The sequence below is a fragment of the Eptesicus fuscus genome, chromosome 24, assembly GCF_027574615.1.
Source record: "Eptesicus fuscus isolate TK198812 chromosome 24, DD_ASM_mEF_20220401, whole genome shotgun sequence".
Classification (NCBI taxonomy): Eukaryota; Metazoa; Chordata; class Mammalia; order Chiroptera; family Vespertilionidae; genus Eptesicus; species Eptesicus fuscus.
Window position 1 is genome coordinate 12967869 of NC_072496.1, and position 16072 is coordinate 12983940.

The 16072-nt window shown below is 41.4% G+C and overlaps 1 protein-coding gene across 7 annotated transcripts in view; it reads left to right on the forward strand.

The window, feature by feature from the left end:
* SDCCAG8 (SHH signaling and ciliogenesis regulator SDCCAG8) overlaps positions 1-16072 on the forward strand; it is a 209596-nt gene that overhangs the window by 16754 nt on the left and 176770 nt on the right. For 4 of the 7 annotated variants that reach the window (XM_028158095.2, XM_054713026.1, XM_054713027.1 and 1 more), the window contains exons 5-6: positions 4440-4565; positions 9908-10045. In XM_028158095.2, coding sequence (XP_028013896.2) covers positions 4440-4565; positions 9908-10045 — 264 coding nt within the window. Of the gene's footprint in view, positions 1-3969; positions 4094-4439; positions 4566-8129; positions 8220-8344; positions 8409-9907; positions 10046-16072 lie in introns of those variants that run through there. The other 3 variants (XM_054713028.1, XM_054713029.1, XM_054713030.1) reach the window with 3 other exon arrangements.

Consider the following 16072-nt stretch of genomic DNA (forward strand, 5'->3'; position numbering starts at 1 on the left):
CAACTGCAATATTTCTCAATTTTTATTTGTCTCTGATTTTCTACAGTTTGATATGCTATGCCTGGGTGTAGACTTCTTGGTATTTTCCTGCTTGGTATTCTCTGAGTTTCCTGGATCTGTGATTTGGGGCCTATTACTTATTTTGGAAAATCTTTGATCATTGTTGCTTCAATATTTCTTCTCCTTGGTCTCTTTCTGTAATTCCCATTACATATATGTTACACCTTTTGTAATTGTCCCACAATTCTTGGATAATCTGTTCTTTTTCATTCTTTGTTTCTCTTTGCATTTCATTTTGGGAAGTTTCTATTGACAATTCTTCAAGCTCATTAATTCTTTCCTTGGATGTGTCCTGTCTATTAATGAGCCCATCAAGGCACTCTTCATTTCTATTGTCATGCTTTTTATTTCTAGCATTTCCTTTTGATTCTGTCTTAGATATTTCATTTCTCTGCTTACATTACCCTTACGTTCTTATATGTAGTCCACTTTTCCCACTAGACTCTTTAGCATATTAATGCTAATTATTTGGAGCTCCTAATCTGATCATTCCAACACCTCTGCCATATCCAAATTTGGTTCTGTGCTGGCTTAGTCTCTCTAAACTGTGTTTTAAGTCTTTTACTACACCTTGTAACTTTTCATTGAATGTTACACATGATGTACTTGGTCAAAGTGTTAATGTAAAAAGCATTCAGACCTGTAAAGAATTTTGTGAGTTTATTTGAGCCAAACTGTTGACATATGCCGGGAAGCAGAACCTCAAGGAATTGAGATAATGCTCCCGAGAATGAGGTGTTCATACCTTGTTTTTATAAATTTAAAAGGAAAATACATAAGTGGGTTACATGAAATTCATTGGTGATAGATTAAGGAGGTGGGATAAAGCAAAGCGGGGAAACCTCTGGGATCGGATAAAAAGTGAAATGATGGACATATGCTTCTTTTACACAGATGGATACAGGTTGTTAACATAGTCAACAGTTGACAATTAACTTGATAACAATAACATTGAGGGAATGTCCCGGTGCCATTTGTTGTGTCCTGAGGGGTCCGGGGTAAAAAGGAAGTTACAAGTTACCCAGACATTTCACAGATATGTTATCTTAGTGGCAAAAAGACAAATGGGCTCAGTAAAGATCTAAGTTGATCTTTGTCAGGGAAAATACTGGCCTAGGACATGACTACCCACCATAACCTGTTTGTAGTTGAATATTTAATTTTCAGACCATCTTTTGTGGTTATTTTAGGGCTTTGAGTTTGCGCAACTGCCATGTAGGCCTTCCCTGAACTAGCCGGGTTAGCATATGGCCCCTTTCATCCACAAAAGGAACAGAAGGAAGTAGACTTTTAGTGTGAGCTTTTATGTTTAGTTGGCTAGGAGTTAGGCTGTGTGTACTGTTGGCTGTTGCTGTAGGTGGCAGAGGCCAACATTGCCTCCCATCTCTTGGTTTTTGTCTCCTTGGTATCTTAGGGCTTCCCTTGGGATTCTTCTAGAATATGGTGTAAGATGCACAGTTATTTCAGTGCATTCCCCTGCCATTACATAGGAGCCCCTTTGATGTGGTGGTGGACTGGGAATCTGGGAAGCAGTCTAGGTCCTGTGATTAGGGCTCAGATTTTTGGTCAGCCTTGCCCCTGGCCATGACTTTCACAAGTGTTCCTCAGTCTTCCCCTCCCTGTAGTGAGACAGGAAGTCTGGAGGCAGTCGGAGATGGGTATCTCCCTTCCCCAGGCCAGTTAGGACCTGAAAAAACCAGTTAGTTAGACTCTGATAAAATAGTTCCTCCTCAGGCAGGCTGTTAGTAAGAACAGATGCTCTGGGCATATTTCAAAATGGCTGTGTCTCCTCTCCTCCACGAGGGGATTTTCCTCTAGTGGAAGAACCTGGTGTCCTAGAGATAAAATTCACAGAAGTGTAGGATTCCCCCCAACACGGGGTCCCTCTAGAGTTTTAACTCGCAGCCTTGTCTACAATGAGCATTTCGTCAATGACACATTACCTTTCCCTACCCCAGTGTTACGCGGGGTTCGGGGTGAGCAGTCTCTTCTGTGGGGTCTTGTCCTACAAAGTTTGAAGAATTAAATTGGTGGACTAAAAGATTTTAAATAAAGATGTGGAAGATTATTGTAAGCATATACAAACTCTCCCCAAGGGAGGGGTCCTTAAAGGGGATCCCCTTGGAGAGGCCCTACATGGGGAAAACCTCTCTCTCTCTCTCTTCTCTCTTCTCTCTCTCTTTTTCTCTCTTTCTCTCTCTCTCTCTAATGGGAAAAAAAATCTAGTTCAGTTTCGGAGTCTCTTTGTCTCCGGGTTTATAAATGCCGGGAGCTCTTTGTCTCTTCAGGACCCGTTCTAATTGGACCCTTCCTTAAGTTGTGTCCCCTGTGCTCTCCTAATTGGTCCCTCCTGCAGGATATCTGTTTCAAAGTTCAGAGCCCGCCCGGTGCCCCCCTTCCCGTTCCCCTTCTCTTGTAACATTCCTCTGTCCTCTGTGCGTGTCTGTCTTCCTCCCCCGTGGGCCCCTTTCCCTGATACTGCCTGTCCTGTCCCTAAAGTTCCCTTCACCAGCACTCACCACCTTCAACTCTGGTGGGTTGTGGTTTCAGGAACCCCAGTCCATCTCCAACATTGGGGGTAAAAACGTTTTTCCTGTGATTTCCGTTCTGATGATTCTAAGAAGAGGGATTGATTTTTCAGCTTGTTTAGCTCTTGTTGTGAAGGTGGGAGTGATATCTTCTAAGCTTATTAAATGTCAGACCAAAAAGTGGAAGTCTGCAATATTTATTAAATTACAGCTTTCAATTACACTTTTGGTTTTCTTTTCTGAATAAAATAATTGAATGGAATTTGCATATATCACAGAATAGTTTTTGGTTACACTAGTAATAAAGATTAAGAATTGTACCATCAAGATATCGATAATTTTTGGCATTTGTCAGAAGATGAGATGCCATTCAAGAGCTATTCTAATTGTTATTTCTATTTAATTCCCATATTATACCCTTCAAGGCTAATAAAAAACTCAGAATTTTCCACCAAAGTATTTCACTCATAATTTCCCTCCATCTGGCTACCAGTTTACAGATAATCATTGTAACTTTACAGGCCTTTTAATCTTGGAGCCCAGTGTTAACTATTTAGTCATATGACAGTTTTCAACAAGTTATTGGTATTCAAGCATCTATATATACTAGAGGCCCAGTGCATGAAATTCGTGCACGCGGGTGGGGGGTGTCCCTCAGCCTAGCCTGCACCCTCTCCAATCTGGGATCCCTTGAGGGATGTCTGACTGCCAATTTAGGCCCGATCCCACATCGGGCCTAAATTGGCAGTTGGACATCCCCCTCACAATCCGGGACTGCTGGCTCCTCACCACTCACCTGCCTGCCTGCCTGCCTGCCTGCCTGATTGCCCCTAACCACCTCTGCCTGCTGGCCTGATCACCGTCTAACCATTCCCCTACAGGCCTGATTGCCCACAACTGCCTTCCCCTGCTGGCCTGATCGCCCCAACTGCCCTCCCCTGTAGGCCTGATCGCCCCCTAAATCCCCTCCAATGCCAGCCTGATCGCCTCCTAACTGCTTGCTCCCCTGCACTGGCCTGATCTCGCCCCTAACTGCTTGCTCCCCTGCTGGCCTGATTGCCCCTAACTGCTTGCTCCCCCGCACCGGCCTGATCTCGCCCCTAACTGCTTGCTCCCCTGCCGGCCTGATCGCCCCTAACCGCCTCTGCCTCGGCTCCCACCACCGTGGCTTTGTCTGGAAGGAAGTCGGATGTCTGGAAGATGTCTGGTCCACCTGGTCTAATTAGCATATTACCCTTTTATTAGTATAGATAAAAGCCTAAGCAACCTTTATGACCTGTCCACCAAACGACCGATCAACTGGTCACTATGATGCGCACTGACCACCAAGGGGCAGACACTCAACACAGGAGCTGCCCCCCTGGTGGTCAGTGTGCTCCCACAGCCAACCTCCTGCCGCTGGCCAACTTCCTTCATTCCCTGCCCCCCGGCCGCCCCGATCAGCCCCAATTGCCGGCCAGGTCAAGGGGCCCCACCCATGCATGAATTTGTGCACCAGGCCTCTAGTGAGTAATAATATATCTTACCTTAGTTTTCAGCAGTCTACCTCATTCTTAAAAGTCTTTTAGATAACCCCTTTAATTAAAGCCTTTCTCTAAGCCTTAATCCCTTGGAGAAAAAATCGTCAGAGACCACACACTTCTCTGAAAAGGCCAATAACAGACCCTCTACTACTCACCCCCAGCCTTCTCTTTGTTTGTTAACATTTGTTTGTCTAAATATAATTACAGTACTTCAGAAAATGGACAGAGAGCATAAGTCTTCCATGCTTTATGTCATGTTGGATTGTCTAGTAATCATCAAATAAAAACGCTTCATGTATTTGATGTCTGTTTCTGCTTTTTTTTACAGGAGGAACTTTCTGGAATGAAAAATAGGGTACAGGTAGTTGTGCTTGACAATGAGCGGCTCCAACAAGAGTTGAAAGCTCGAGGACAAGAGGAAGCGATGAGGGAACAAACTCTTCTGGATGCGTCTGTGAGCATTTTTAAGACCACCATTATATTTTAGTTTGAGTGTTCCCTCCTATCTCCTCCCCGGCCTTCTGAGCTGCTTCAGTTTTCTCTTTGAAGTTTGGCAAAAGGACTCTGCATATATTCACTCGGGGCCTTAAACATTAAACTTCCCTGGTGTGGGGTGAAGGCTCAAATGAAATGATGTAGTGATGACTACTCTCTACTCCGGTTTCCTCTCTGCGCTTTCCATTTATGTTTTTTCCGTGTGGAAAGAGCAGGGCTGAAAGCAGGAAGTGTGTTATAGGGGAAGGTCCCTGCTAAGTCCAGAAACTGTTCAGGACTGTCACTTAGATCTCTGTTATATTTCTCTAAGCTTTTCTTTTTTTAAAATATATTATTATTGATATCAGAGAGGAAGGAAGAGGGAGAGAGAAATAGAAACATCAATGATGAGAGAGAATCATTGATTGGCTGCCTCCTGCATTCCCCCCACTAGGGATTGAGCCCGCAACCTGGGCATGTGCCCTTGACCGGAATCGAACCTGGGACCCTTCAGTCTGCAGGCCGATGCTCTATCCACCGAGCCAAACCAGTTTTTCTTGAGCTCTGAATTCCCATGGAGTCTAGTTAGCAGCACGGTGAGGCAGAAAGAACACTGGCCTGAAGGTCCAAGAATCACACTGGTCATCTTCCCCTTGTCTCCAGTAAACTAGGTGCTTAGCAAATGCTGTAATTTTTAAAAATATATATATTTGTATTGATTTCAGAGAGGAAGGGAGATGGGGAGAGAGATAGAAACATCAATGATGAGAGAGAATCATACCATGATTGGCTGCGGCCTGCATGACCCCTACTGGGGATCGAGGCTGCAACCCAGGCATGTGCTCTGACTGGGAATTGAACCTTGACCTCCTGACTTATAGGTCGACACTCAACCCCTGAGCCATGCCGGCCGAGCTGCAAATGCTGTAATTTTAAAGGACTTTCAAATATGGCTTTAACCTCATGGGCCCTCTGTTTACTGGCAGTTAGAGAAGAATCACGTATGTCAGCAGTTCTTGGTCTTTACTGTGAAAAACCAATCACTTTGCTCGCTTTTGGATGGTGTAGATCCTGAGCTCCACCCCCTGAGAGTCTGATTCGGTTGGTCTGGGTGAAGTCTCTGAGTTAAAAATACGGAACTTTGACAGGTTGAGTCTTTGAGTTAAAAATAGGAAATTCTGACAAGTTGCCTAATGGTTCTAATTTCAGAGGACCACATTTTGAGCAACAGTGGAGTAAATGGTCTCTGTCATTCCTGGGATGGTATTTAAATAGTGTTTAACCTTGGTATCTCCTTATGACTTGTCACACCGATACTGGTGCCTTGAACATGTTTTCCAGCCTTGCGCTGGGATGCAATTAGTCAGAGCTTGTTCTGCTTTTTGAGACGGATGCGGCTTTCCATGGGGAAGTTCTGACACTTGCCTGTGGCAGCTTCACTTTGCGAGGGCTTCTGGTGGTTTTGGTATAATTGTCTTTAGTAAATTCATTCTGTTAAGAAAAAATACGTCTTGGTGTTTTACCTCGGTGCCCTCTAGTTCTCGTTTGTGAAGTGTTGGGTTTTTTTATAATTTTATTTCCCTGGTCTGAGGTTTCATTTATAATCCTTGACTTCCGTGTGTTAGACTTTGCTATTTAGAAGGAGCTGATTGTGTCGACTTTGAATAATGAAGTGAGCTGATTAGTATTTCAGGTTATTTTTCTGCAATTGCATTTCAGTTTATGATCAGCAATTTTCTCTCCATTGTATGTCTTTTTCTAAATAATTATATCATTGTACTGTTAATATAAGTAGTTAAAATTCCATCTTAGTTGATTATTATTTTATTTTTTAAAATATATTTTTATTGATCTCAGAGAGGAAGGGAGAGGGAGAGAGAGATAGAAACATAAATGATGAGAGAGAATCATTGATCGGCTGTCTCCTGCACGCCCCTGGGTATTGAGCCCACAACCCAGGCATGTGCCATGACCAGGAATCAAACCCTGACCTCCAGGTTCACAGGTTGGGGCTCAACCACTGAGCCACACTGGCCAGGCAGTGCTTATTATTTTACTATCAATTTGAAGATGACACAGCCATACAAAAAGTACTTAGAAGTAGCTCATTTAAATATATGTATATTTAACAGGTATCTATATATTCTTTTGCTTTTCTTCCAAATGTGTAGTCCTTGGCAAACAGTGACTCCATTATTCATCGTTTTCAGTATTTAGACAGTGGCCAAGAAGTGGGAGAAGGGGAAGTGAAGGGAGAAAGGAACTTAGGCAGACAAGTGAATCAGAGGGCAAGAGAAGTGAGTAACGCAGAAGGGGAAGGAAATGATGGTAAAGCACATGGGCTTGGCCGTATGAGCAGAGGAGACTTGCTGAAGACTCCGGCCGCAGTGAGCGCGAGAACAAACTCCTGGAGAGGGTTTGTTTTTTCTGCACATTCCATGAGCTACAATGTAATGCAGATGTTGCAGCCATAGTTGCAGATGTGCCAGGTGACCTGGAGATGTATTTAATGTTAGTCATCTGTGTTATTTTGTTATCCCAGTATTGTCATCCCCACTTTTTACTTATGTACGTAAATTGAGGCATTTCAGCAGCCTATGCATGCTGAAAATTAAGCAAAATATGTCACCCAGCCAAGGTGGCTCAGTGGTTGAGCATCAACCTAGGAACCAGATCATGGTTCGATTCCTGGTCAGGGCACATGTCGGGTTCCAGGCTCAATCCCCAGTAGGGGGCCGTGCAGGAGGCAGCCGAGCAATAATTGTCTCTTATCATTGCTGTTTCTATCTTTTTCTCCTTCTCCCTTTCTCTCTGAAACAATAAAAATATATTTAAAAGAAGAAAAAAGAAAGAAAAATATGTTATAATATAAAGGATGCTTTTTAGAGTATCTTAAATATAAACAGATCCAAAGATAGTAGCTTCCTTTTTTCCTCTGAACTCTTTTTAATGAGTCTATTGCCATGTCGATGGTAGCTCTTGCCAAAGCCCTTGGTGGTGGATTGGAATATAGATTTTCAGTGCTTCTTAAGGCCTTCTTTTGAAGAATAATTTAAATAGTTCTGTAGTTGCCGAAACCGGTTTGGCTCAGTGGATAGAGCCTCAGCCTGTGGACTGAAGGGTCCCAGGTTCGATTCCGGTCAAGGGCACGTACCTGGGTTGCGGGCACATCCCCAGTAGGAGGTGTGCAGGAGGCAGCTGATCGGTGTTTCTCTCTCATCGATGTTTCTAACTCTCTATCCCTCTCCCTTCCTCTCTGTAAAAAAATCAATAAAATATATTAACAAAAATAGTTCTGTAGCAATAATTAATATTTATTGATGACTACATGGTTCTGATGGTCCAAGTACTATGTCAAGCACTTTGTTTACATTATATTATTTCAGTTTTACATTATCCACCCAGACACTGTCATTATGTCTATTTTCAGATGAGTCAACTAAGGTACACAGTGGTTAAGTAACAAAGTGACTGGTCTAATGTCACAAAGCTAGAAAACAGCAAAGCTAGGACTCATTATGACCCCCAATCCGTCCTCCTGGCCTGGAAGTGTTCTACCTGTTTGCCGAAAGTAGGAGCAGCTTTTCAATATCGAACCAAACCATCTGAGCTCTTAGCACAGTGTCTGGACATGGTGGGTATAACACGGAAATGTGTGCAGTAATCCCCCTTCCGGGAGAATATGGAACAGAATCTCAGAATTCTACTTTGTGGGAATGCCATTTGCCGCATTCTAGCATGATCTGACACGGCAGCATGGTTCTGTGTATGGGGCCCTGTCCTGTCTCGTGGGTACACCGTATTCTCTGGCCCCTAGCAGGAGGTCAGTTATCATTTGTTGAGTTAATACTGTAACACACATTAAGTCACGCAATCTGTGGGCTGCTGATGTCACTGAATGTGAGAGGGTACTGGAGGTGGAAGACTGACGAGATTCCATGTGTGCACCTGTTTTGTTTCTTTGATTAACGTTGAGCCAATATTTAACAATGTTTCAAATGAAAAGCCAGGTATCTGGCTTATTTTTTTAAATATATTTTTATTGATTTCAGAGAGAAAGGGAGAGGGAGAGAAGGATAGAAATATCAATGATGAGAGAGAATATCATGGATCGGCTGCCCTCCTGCATGCGCCACACTGGGGATCAAGCCCACAACCCGGGCATGTGCCCTGACCGGGAATGGAACTGTGACCTTCTGGTTCATAGGTCTACGCTCAACCACTGAGCAACACTGGCCGGGCTGGCTTCTTTTTTTAAATTATAAGATTTTTTTTTTTTAAATATGAGTTTGCATTCACACATGGTATTAATTGACGGGAACTGGTAGTGGCTGCTTCATTTGGAGGGTCTGTCGTGGTCCCTACCACTCCTTTGTATGCAGACATGCAGGCTACACGTCAGTTCTGTTTGTCACCATGCATGTTTTACTTACTGAAGGTCAATCTTTTTCTGGAAAGGCAGAAGAGCATAGTGGTTTAGGGCATGGGCTCTGCAGCCAGATGGCCAGGGTTCGGATCCTAGCTATGCCACATATTAGCTAACTTCCTACCTCTGAAAGTCTTAGAAAGTTACTCTACGTGACTCAGTTTCCTCATCTGTAAAATGAAAATAATAATGAAACTTGTAGGATTGTCGTAATGATGAAAAGAGTTACTACATGTGAAGCACATAAACATTGTCAGGCACATAGTAAACACCATATGATCTAACAACTACTATTAGTCATGTCTTTGTGTAATGCGGGAAGTGAAAGGCAAAGTGAAGAGGGCTGTGTTTCCAGAGTAAATTCATCTGTTGACTGCCCTGACATCCAGCCCTCTCTGCTCACATACACTACTGCCTGTACCTGTAGGAACTTGACTTTGGGGTGCTTGTTGTGGAATGTGACCCTGCTAGCCTGAAGATGTAACACGATTATTGATTTGTAGTTGAGAAGCATCTGCTCTTTAAATTCTTTCATCACAGGTAAGAATCAGCATTCCGCCCTAGCTGGTTTGGCTCAGTGGATAGAGCATCGGCCTGCAGACCAGAGGGTCCCGGGTTCGATTCTGGCCGAGGGCATGTACCTTGGTTGCAGGCTCCTCGCTGCCCCGGCCCTGGACAGGGATCATGCAGGAGGCAACCAATCAATGTGTTTCTCTCACATCCATCTTTCTCTCTGTCTTTCCTTCTCCCTTCCACTCTCCCTAAAAATCAATGGGAAAAATCCTCAGGTGAGGATTAACAAAAAAAGAAAAAAAGAATTAGTATTCCATTTGTAAAGCATGCATGTTGATGTAAAGGGCAATGTTGATTGCAATTACTGGCACATTTTATTTTAGGGAAACATGCAGAATTCTTGGATGACAAGAGGTGAGGATTCTGGAGTTCAGGAAGCTGTTAAATCATTTTCCCACGGCGATGCAGACATGATCAAGATCTCCTCTGCTGGTGAGGCTGAGAAATGGAAGCTAGAACTGGTGAGTATTTGGGAGCTTTTCTGTTTATGCATCTACTTTTTTTGGAGTTTTTTATTCTGGGAAATATACGAAACATAAAATTTAGCATTTTGATACTTTAAAATTTACCATTTTAACTGTACAGCTCATTTGCATTAAGTACATTCAGTGTTTTGCAACCATTGGCACTATTTTCAGAACACTTTCATCATCCCTCACTCTCCGAAAGCTAATCAGTATCTTGATTTTTACAAAAATTGCCTAAGCACGATCCTTAAACATTCCAGTTGATTTTTGCCTATTTTTTAAAACATTATGTAAATGGGGTCAAACAGTATATATTTTTTTGTGTCTGGCTTATTTTATTCAACATTATCTTTATTAGGTTCATGCAAGTTGAATGTGTGGTAGTTTGTTCATTTTCATTGGGGGGGGGTCTACTATATGAATATACTACAGTCATTCATCCATTCAACTATTGAAGGATCTTTGTATTGTTTCCAGTTTGGGGCTATTGTGAATAATGGCTGCTGTGAACATTGAAGCTATGAATATATGTCTGTGGTATGCATTGCACACATTTATGTTGGGAATGCACCTTTAAATGGAACTGTTGGTCTTAGGGTATGTGTGTATAATATATTCAAATTGAGATTAGGGCAAACTTTTCCAAGGTGGCTTTTGTCAGTTTAGACTTCTACCAGCAGCATCTGAGTGATACTGTTGCTCATATTCGTGCCAACACATTGTATTGTCAGGTTTTCAGTGGGCATTAGTGCTATCTTATTGTTATTTTGTTTGCATTTCTCTCATTACTCATGTGATTGAATATCTTCGATATGTTTATTAGTCATTTGACGACCTCTTTTGTGAGGTGCCTGTTCAAATATTCTACTCCTTATTTTGAGTCACCTGACATTGTGTTTTGAACTTCTTTATATATTCTGGATACAAGCCCTGTGTTGGTTATATCTGTTATAAGTATACAAGAGGCCTGGTGCACGGATTCATGCACCTGTGGGGTCCCTTGGCCTGGCCCGTGCCCTCTTGCAATCCGGGACCCCTCTGGGGATTTTGGAGAGCTGGTTTCAGCCTGATCCCTGCAGGCCAGGCTGAGGGACCCCACAAATCCATGCACTGGGCCTCTAGTATGCATATAAGAGCTTTGGTTAATCTCTTTCCACCCTCTCCCCTCCCCCTTCCCTCTGCGATTCATCAGTCTGTTCCATGTTTCCATGCCTGTGCATTGAGCATCTGCCCCCTGGTGGTCAGTGCGTGTCACAGCTATCGGTCGAATGGTCGAACAGTCGAATGGTCGGACAGTCGCTTAGGCTTTTATATATATAGGTTTTCCCATTCTGTGGCTTGCCTTCTAACTTTTGATAGTTTTCTTCCCTTTTCTCTCCTCATCTTTTCCCTCCCCTTCCCTCACTTCCCCTCCCCACTGTTTTGCTCCCCTCATTTTCTAAGTTCTCATTGCTGGTATAAAGAAAAGCACACACTTTTATTTTTGTATTTTGACTGACCCCACTTTCTTTTTTTTTTTGTGCTTTTTGTGTATGTTTTATTTTATTTTTTTCATTTTTTTTAATTAAGGTATTATACGTGTACATATCTTTCCATTGCCACCCCCCACCCCACTCCCATATATGCCCTCACCCCCCAGAGTTTTGCATCCATTGGTTATGCTTATATGCATGCATACAAGTCCTTTGATTGATCTCTTATCTCCCCCACCTCTCCCTAACTTTCCCCCTGTAATTTGACAGTCTGTTTGGTGCTTTACTGTCTCTGTATCTGTCTTTTTGTTCAAGTTTATTGTTCTTTATTATCCATAAATGAGTGAGATCATGTGGTATTTTTCTTTCATTGACTGGCTTATTTCACTTAACATAATGTTCTCCAATTCCATCCAGGTTGCTGCAAATGATGAGAATTCCTTCTTTTTTATGGCAGCATAGTATTCCATTGTGTAGATGTACCACAGTTTTCTGATCCAGTCATCTGCTGACGGGCACCTAGGCTGTTTCCAAATCTTAGCGATGGTGAATTGTGCTGCTATGAACATAGGGGTGCATATATCCTTTCTGATTGGTGTTTCTAGTTTCTTCGGATATATTCCCAGGAGTGGGATTACTGGGTCAAATGGGAGTTCCATTTTCAGTTTTTTGAGGAAACTCCATACTGTTCTCCACAGTGGCTGCACCAGTCTGCATTCCCACCAGCAGTGCACGAGGGTTCCTTTTTCTCCGCATCCTCGCCAACACTTGTCCTTTGTTGATTTGTTGATGATAGCCATTCTGACAGGTGTGAGATGGTACCGCATTGTTGTTTTGATTTGCATCTCTCGGATAATTAGTGATGTTGAGCATGTTTTCATGTGTCTCTTGGCCTTCCTTCTGTCTTCTTTTGAAAATATTCTATTTAGGTCTGTTGCCCATTTTTTTTATTGGATCATTTATCTTCCTTTTATTAAGTTGTATAAGCTGCCTGTAGATGTTGGAGATTAAACCTTTATCAGTGATGCCATTTGCAAATATGTTCTCCCATGCAGTAGACCTTCTTGTTGTTTTGTTGATGGTTTCTTTTGCTGTGAAAAAGCTTTTTATTTTGATGTAGTCCCATTTGTTAATTTTCTCTTTAGCTTCCATTGCCCTAGGGGCAGTGTCAGTGAAGAATTTCTTTTGGCATAAGTCTGAGATTTTGCTGCCTGTGGATTGCTCTAGTATTTTTATGGTTTCCCGTCTTATGTTTAAGTCCTGTATCCATTTTGAGTTTATTTTTGTGTATGGCGTAAGTTGGTGATCAAGCTTCATTTTTTTGCATGTATCTGTCCAATTTTCCCAACACCATTTATTGAAGAGACTGTCTTGACTCCATTGTATGTTCATGCCTCCTTTGTCAAATATTAATTGAGCATAGTGGTTTGGGTTGATATCTGGATTCTCTATTCTGTTCCATTGATCTATATCTCTGTTCTTGTGCCAGTACCAGGCTGTTTTGAGAACAGTGGCTTTGTAATACAGCTTGAAATCTGGTATTGAGATCCCTCCTACTTTATTCTTCTTTCTCAGGATTGCTGTGGCTATTCGGGGTCTTTTTTTATTCCAGATGAATTTTTGGAGAGTTCTTTCAAGGTCTGTGAAATATGCCATTGGTATTTTAATGGGGAGTGCATTGAATCTATAGATTGCTTTGGGTAGTATGGACATTTTAATGATGTTGATTCTACCAATCCATGAACATGGTATGTTCTGCCATCTGTTTACGTCTTCCTCTATCTCTTTTTTCAGTGTCCTGTAGTTTTCTGCGTATAGGTCTTTTACCTCCTTAGTTAAGTTTATTCCTAGGTATCTTAATTTTTTTGGTGCAATGGTAAATGGGATTGCCTTTTTAGTCTCTCTGTCTGTAAGTTCACTATTGGTGTATAGAAAGGCCATAGATTTCTTGGCGTTAATTTTGTATCCTGCTACATTGCCGAATTCATTTATTAAGTCTATTAGTTTTTTGACGGAGTCTTTTGGATTTTTTATGTACAATATCATGTCGTCTGCAAATAAAGACAGCTTTACTTGTTCTTTTCCAATTTGGATGCCTTTTATTTCTTCTTCTTGTTTAATTGCAATGGCTAATACTTCCAGTACTATGTCAAACAGGAGTGGTGAGAGTGGGCATCCCTGTCTTGTTCCTGTTCTTAGGGGAAATGTTTTTAGTTTTTGTCCATTGAGTATGATGTTTGCTGTGGGTTTATCATATATAGCTTTTATTATGTTGAGGTATGAGCCTTCTATTCCCACCTTGTTGAGAGTTTTTATCAAGAAAGGGTGTTGGATTTTGTCAAATGCTTTTTCTGCATCAATTGATATGACTATGTGATTTTTATCTCGCAATTTGTTTATGTGATGTATCACGTTTATTGATTTGCGGATATTGTACCATCCTTGCATTCCTGGGATAAATCCTACTTGGTCATGGTGTATGATCTTTCTGATGTACTGCTGGAGCCGATTTGCTAGAATTTTGTTGAGGATTTTGGCATCTATGTTCATGAGGGATATTGGTCTGTAATTCTCTTTCATTGTGTTGTCTTTATCTGGTTTTGGTATTAGGGTGATGCTGGCTTCATAGAAGGAGCTTGGAAGTGTTCCTTCTTCTTGAATTTTTTGGAATAGTCTGAGGAGGATAGGTTTTAGTTCTTCCTTGAATGTTTGGTAAAACTCTCCTGTGAAGCCATCAGGCCCCGGGCTTTTGTTTGCCGGAAGCTTTTTGATGACTGCTTCAATTTCGTCCATAGTTATTGGCCTATTGAGCTCTTTAGATTCTTCTTGATTGATTTTTGGAAGGTTATATTTTTCTAGGAATATGTCCATTTCCTCCAGGTTGTCCAGTTTGTTGGAATAGAGTTGTTCGTAGTATTTTGTAACAATCCTTTGTATCTCAGCGGGGTCTGTTGTTATTTCACCTCTTTCATTTCTGATTTTGTTTATTTGGGTCCTCTCTCTTTGCTTCTTGGTGAGCCTGGCTAGAGGTCCATCAATCTTGTTTATCCTTTCAAAGAACCAGCTCTTGGTTTTGTTGATCTTTTGTATTGTTTCTTTGGTCTCTATGTCATTTATCTCCGCTCTGATCTTTGTTATTTCCTTCCTTCTGGTTACAGTGGGCTTTTCTTGCTGCTCTTTTTCTAGCTCTTTGAGTTGTAGGGTTAAGTAATTTATTACCATTGCTTCTTGTTTTTTGCAATAGGCTTGTAGAGCTATGAACTTCCCTCTCAAGACTGCTTTCGCTGTGTCCCATAGATTTTGGATTGTCGTGTTTTCATTGTCATTTGTTGTCATGATGTTTTTTATTTCTTCCTTGATCTCTCTGGTGACCCAGTCATGGTTTAATAGCATGCTGTTTAGTCTCCATGTGTTTGATTTCTTTGGATTGTATTTATTGTAGTTGATTTCCAGTTTTATGCCACTGTGATCTGAGAAGATGCTTGATATAATTTCTATCTTCTTGAATTTGAAGAGACTTTGCCTGTGACCCAGCATATGGTCTATCTTTGAAAATGACCCATGTGCACTTGAGAAGAATGTATATTCTGTGGCTTTGGGGTGAAATGTTCTGAAGATGTCAATTAATTCCATCTGGTCTAGTGATTCATTTAGGATTGATGTTTCTTTGCTGATTTTTTGTTTAGAGGATTTGTCCAGTGGTGATAGTGGGGTATTAAAATCTCCTACTATGATTGTATTGCTATTAATCTCTCCCTTGAAATCCTCCAGGAGTTTTTTTATATATTTGGGTGCTCCTATATTGGGAGCGTATATGTTTACCAGAATTATTTCTTCTTGTTGGATTTCTCCCTTTAGTATTATGAAGTGGCCTTCTTTATCTCTTGTTATGGCATTTACTTTGAGGTCTATTTTGTCAGATATAAGTATTGCTACCCCAGCTTTTTTTTTTCATTTCCATTTGCCTGAAAGATATTTTTCCATCCCTTCACTTTCAATCTGTGTGAGTCTCTTGTTCTGAGGTGGGTCTCTTGTAGACAGCATATATATGGGTCGTGTTTTTTTATCCATTCAGCTACTCGATATCTTTTGATTGGAGCATTTAGTCCGTTTACATTTAAAGTTATTACTGAAAGGTATTTGTTTGTAGTCATACCTATTTTTGTGTCTGTATTCCTTCTTACCTGTTTATTACGTCTTTTTACAGTATTCCCTTTAGCAATTCTTGCATTGCTGGTTTGGTGGTGATAAACTCCTTAAGCCTTTTTTTGTCGGCAAAGCTCCTGATTTCCCCTTCAATTTTGATTGATAGTCTTGCTGGATATAGTATTCTTGGATTCAGTCCTTTGCTTTGCAACACTTTGTATACCTCCTTCCATTCACTTCTAGCTTGTTGTGTTTCTGTTGAGTAATCATTTGACAATCTGATGGGTGTTCCTTTGTAGGTAACTCTCTGTCTCTCTCTTGACGCCTTTAAGATTCTCTCTTTATCATTCATATTTGCCATTGAAATTATGACATGTCTTGGTGTGGGTCTTTTGGGGTTGAT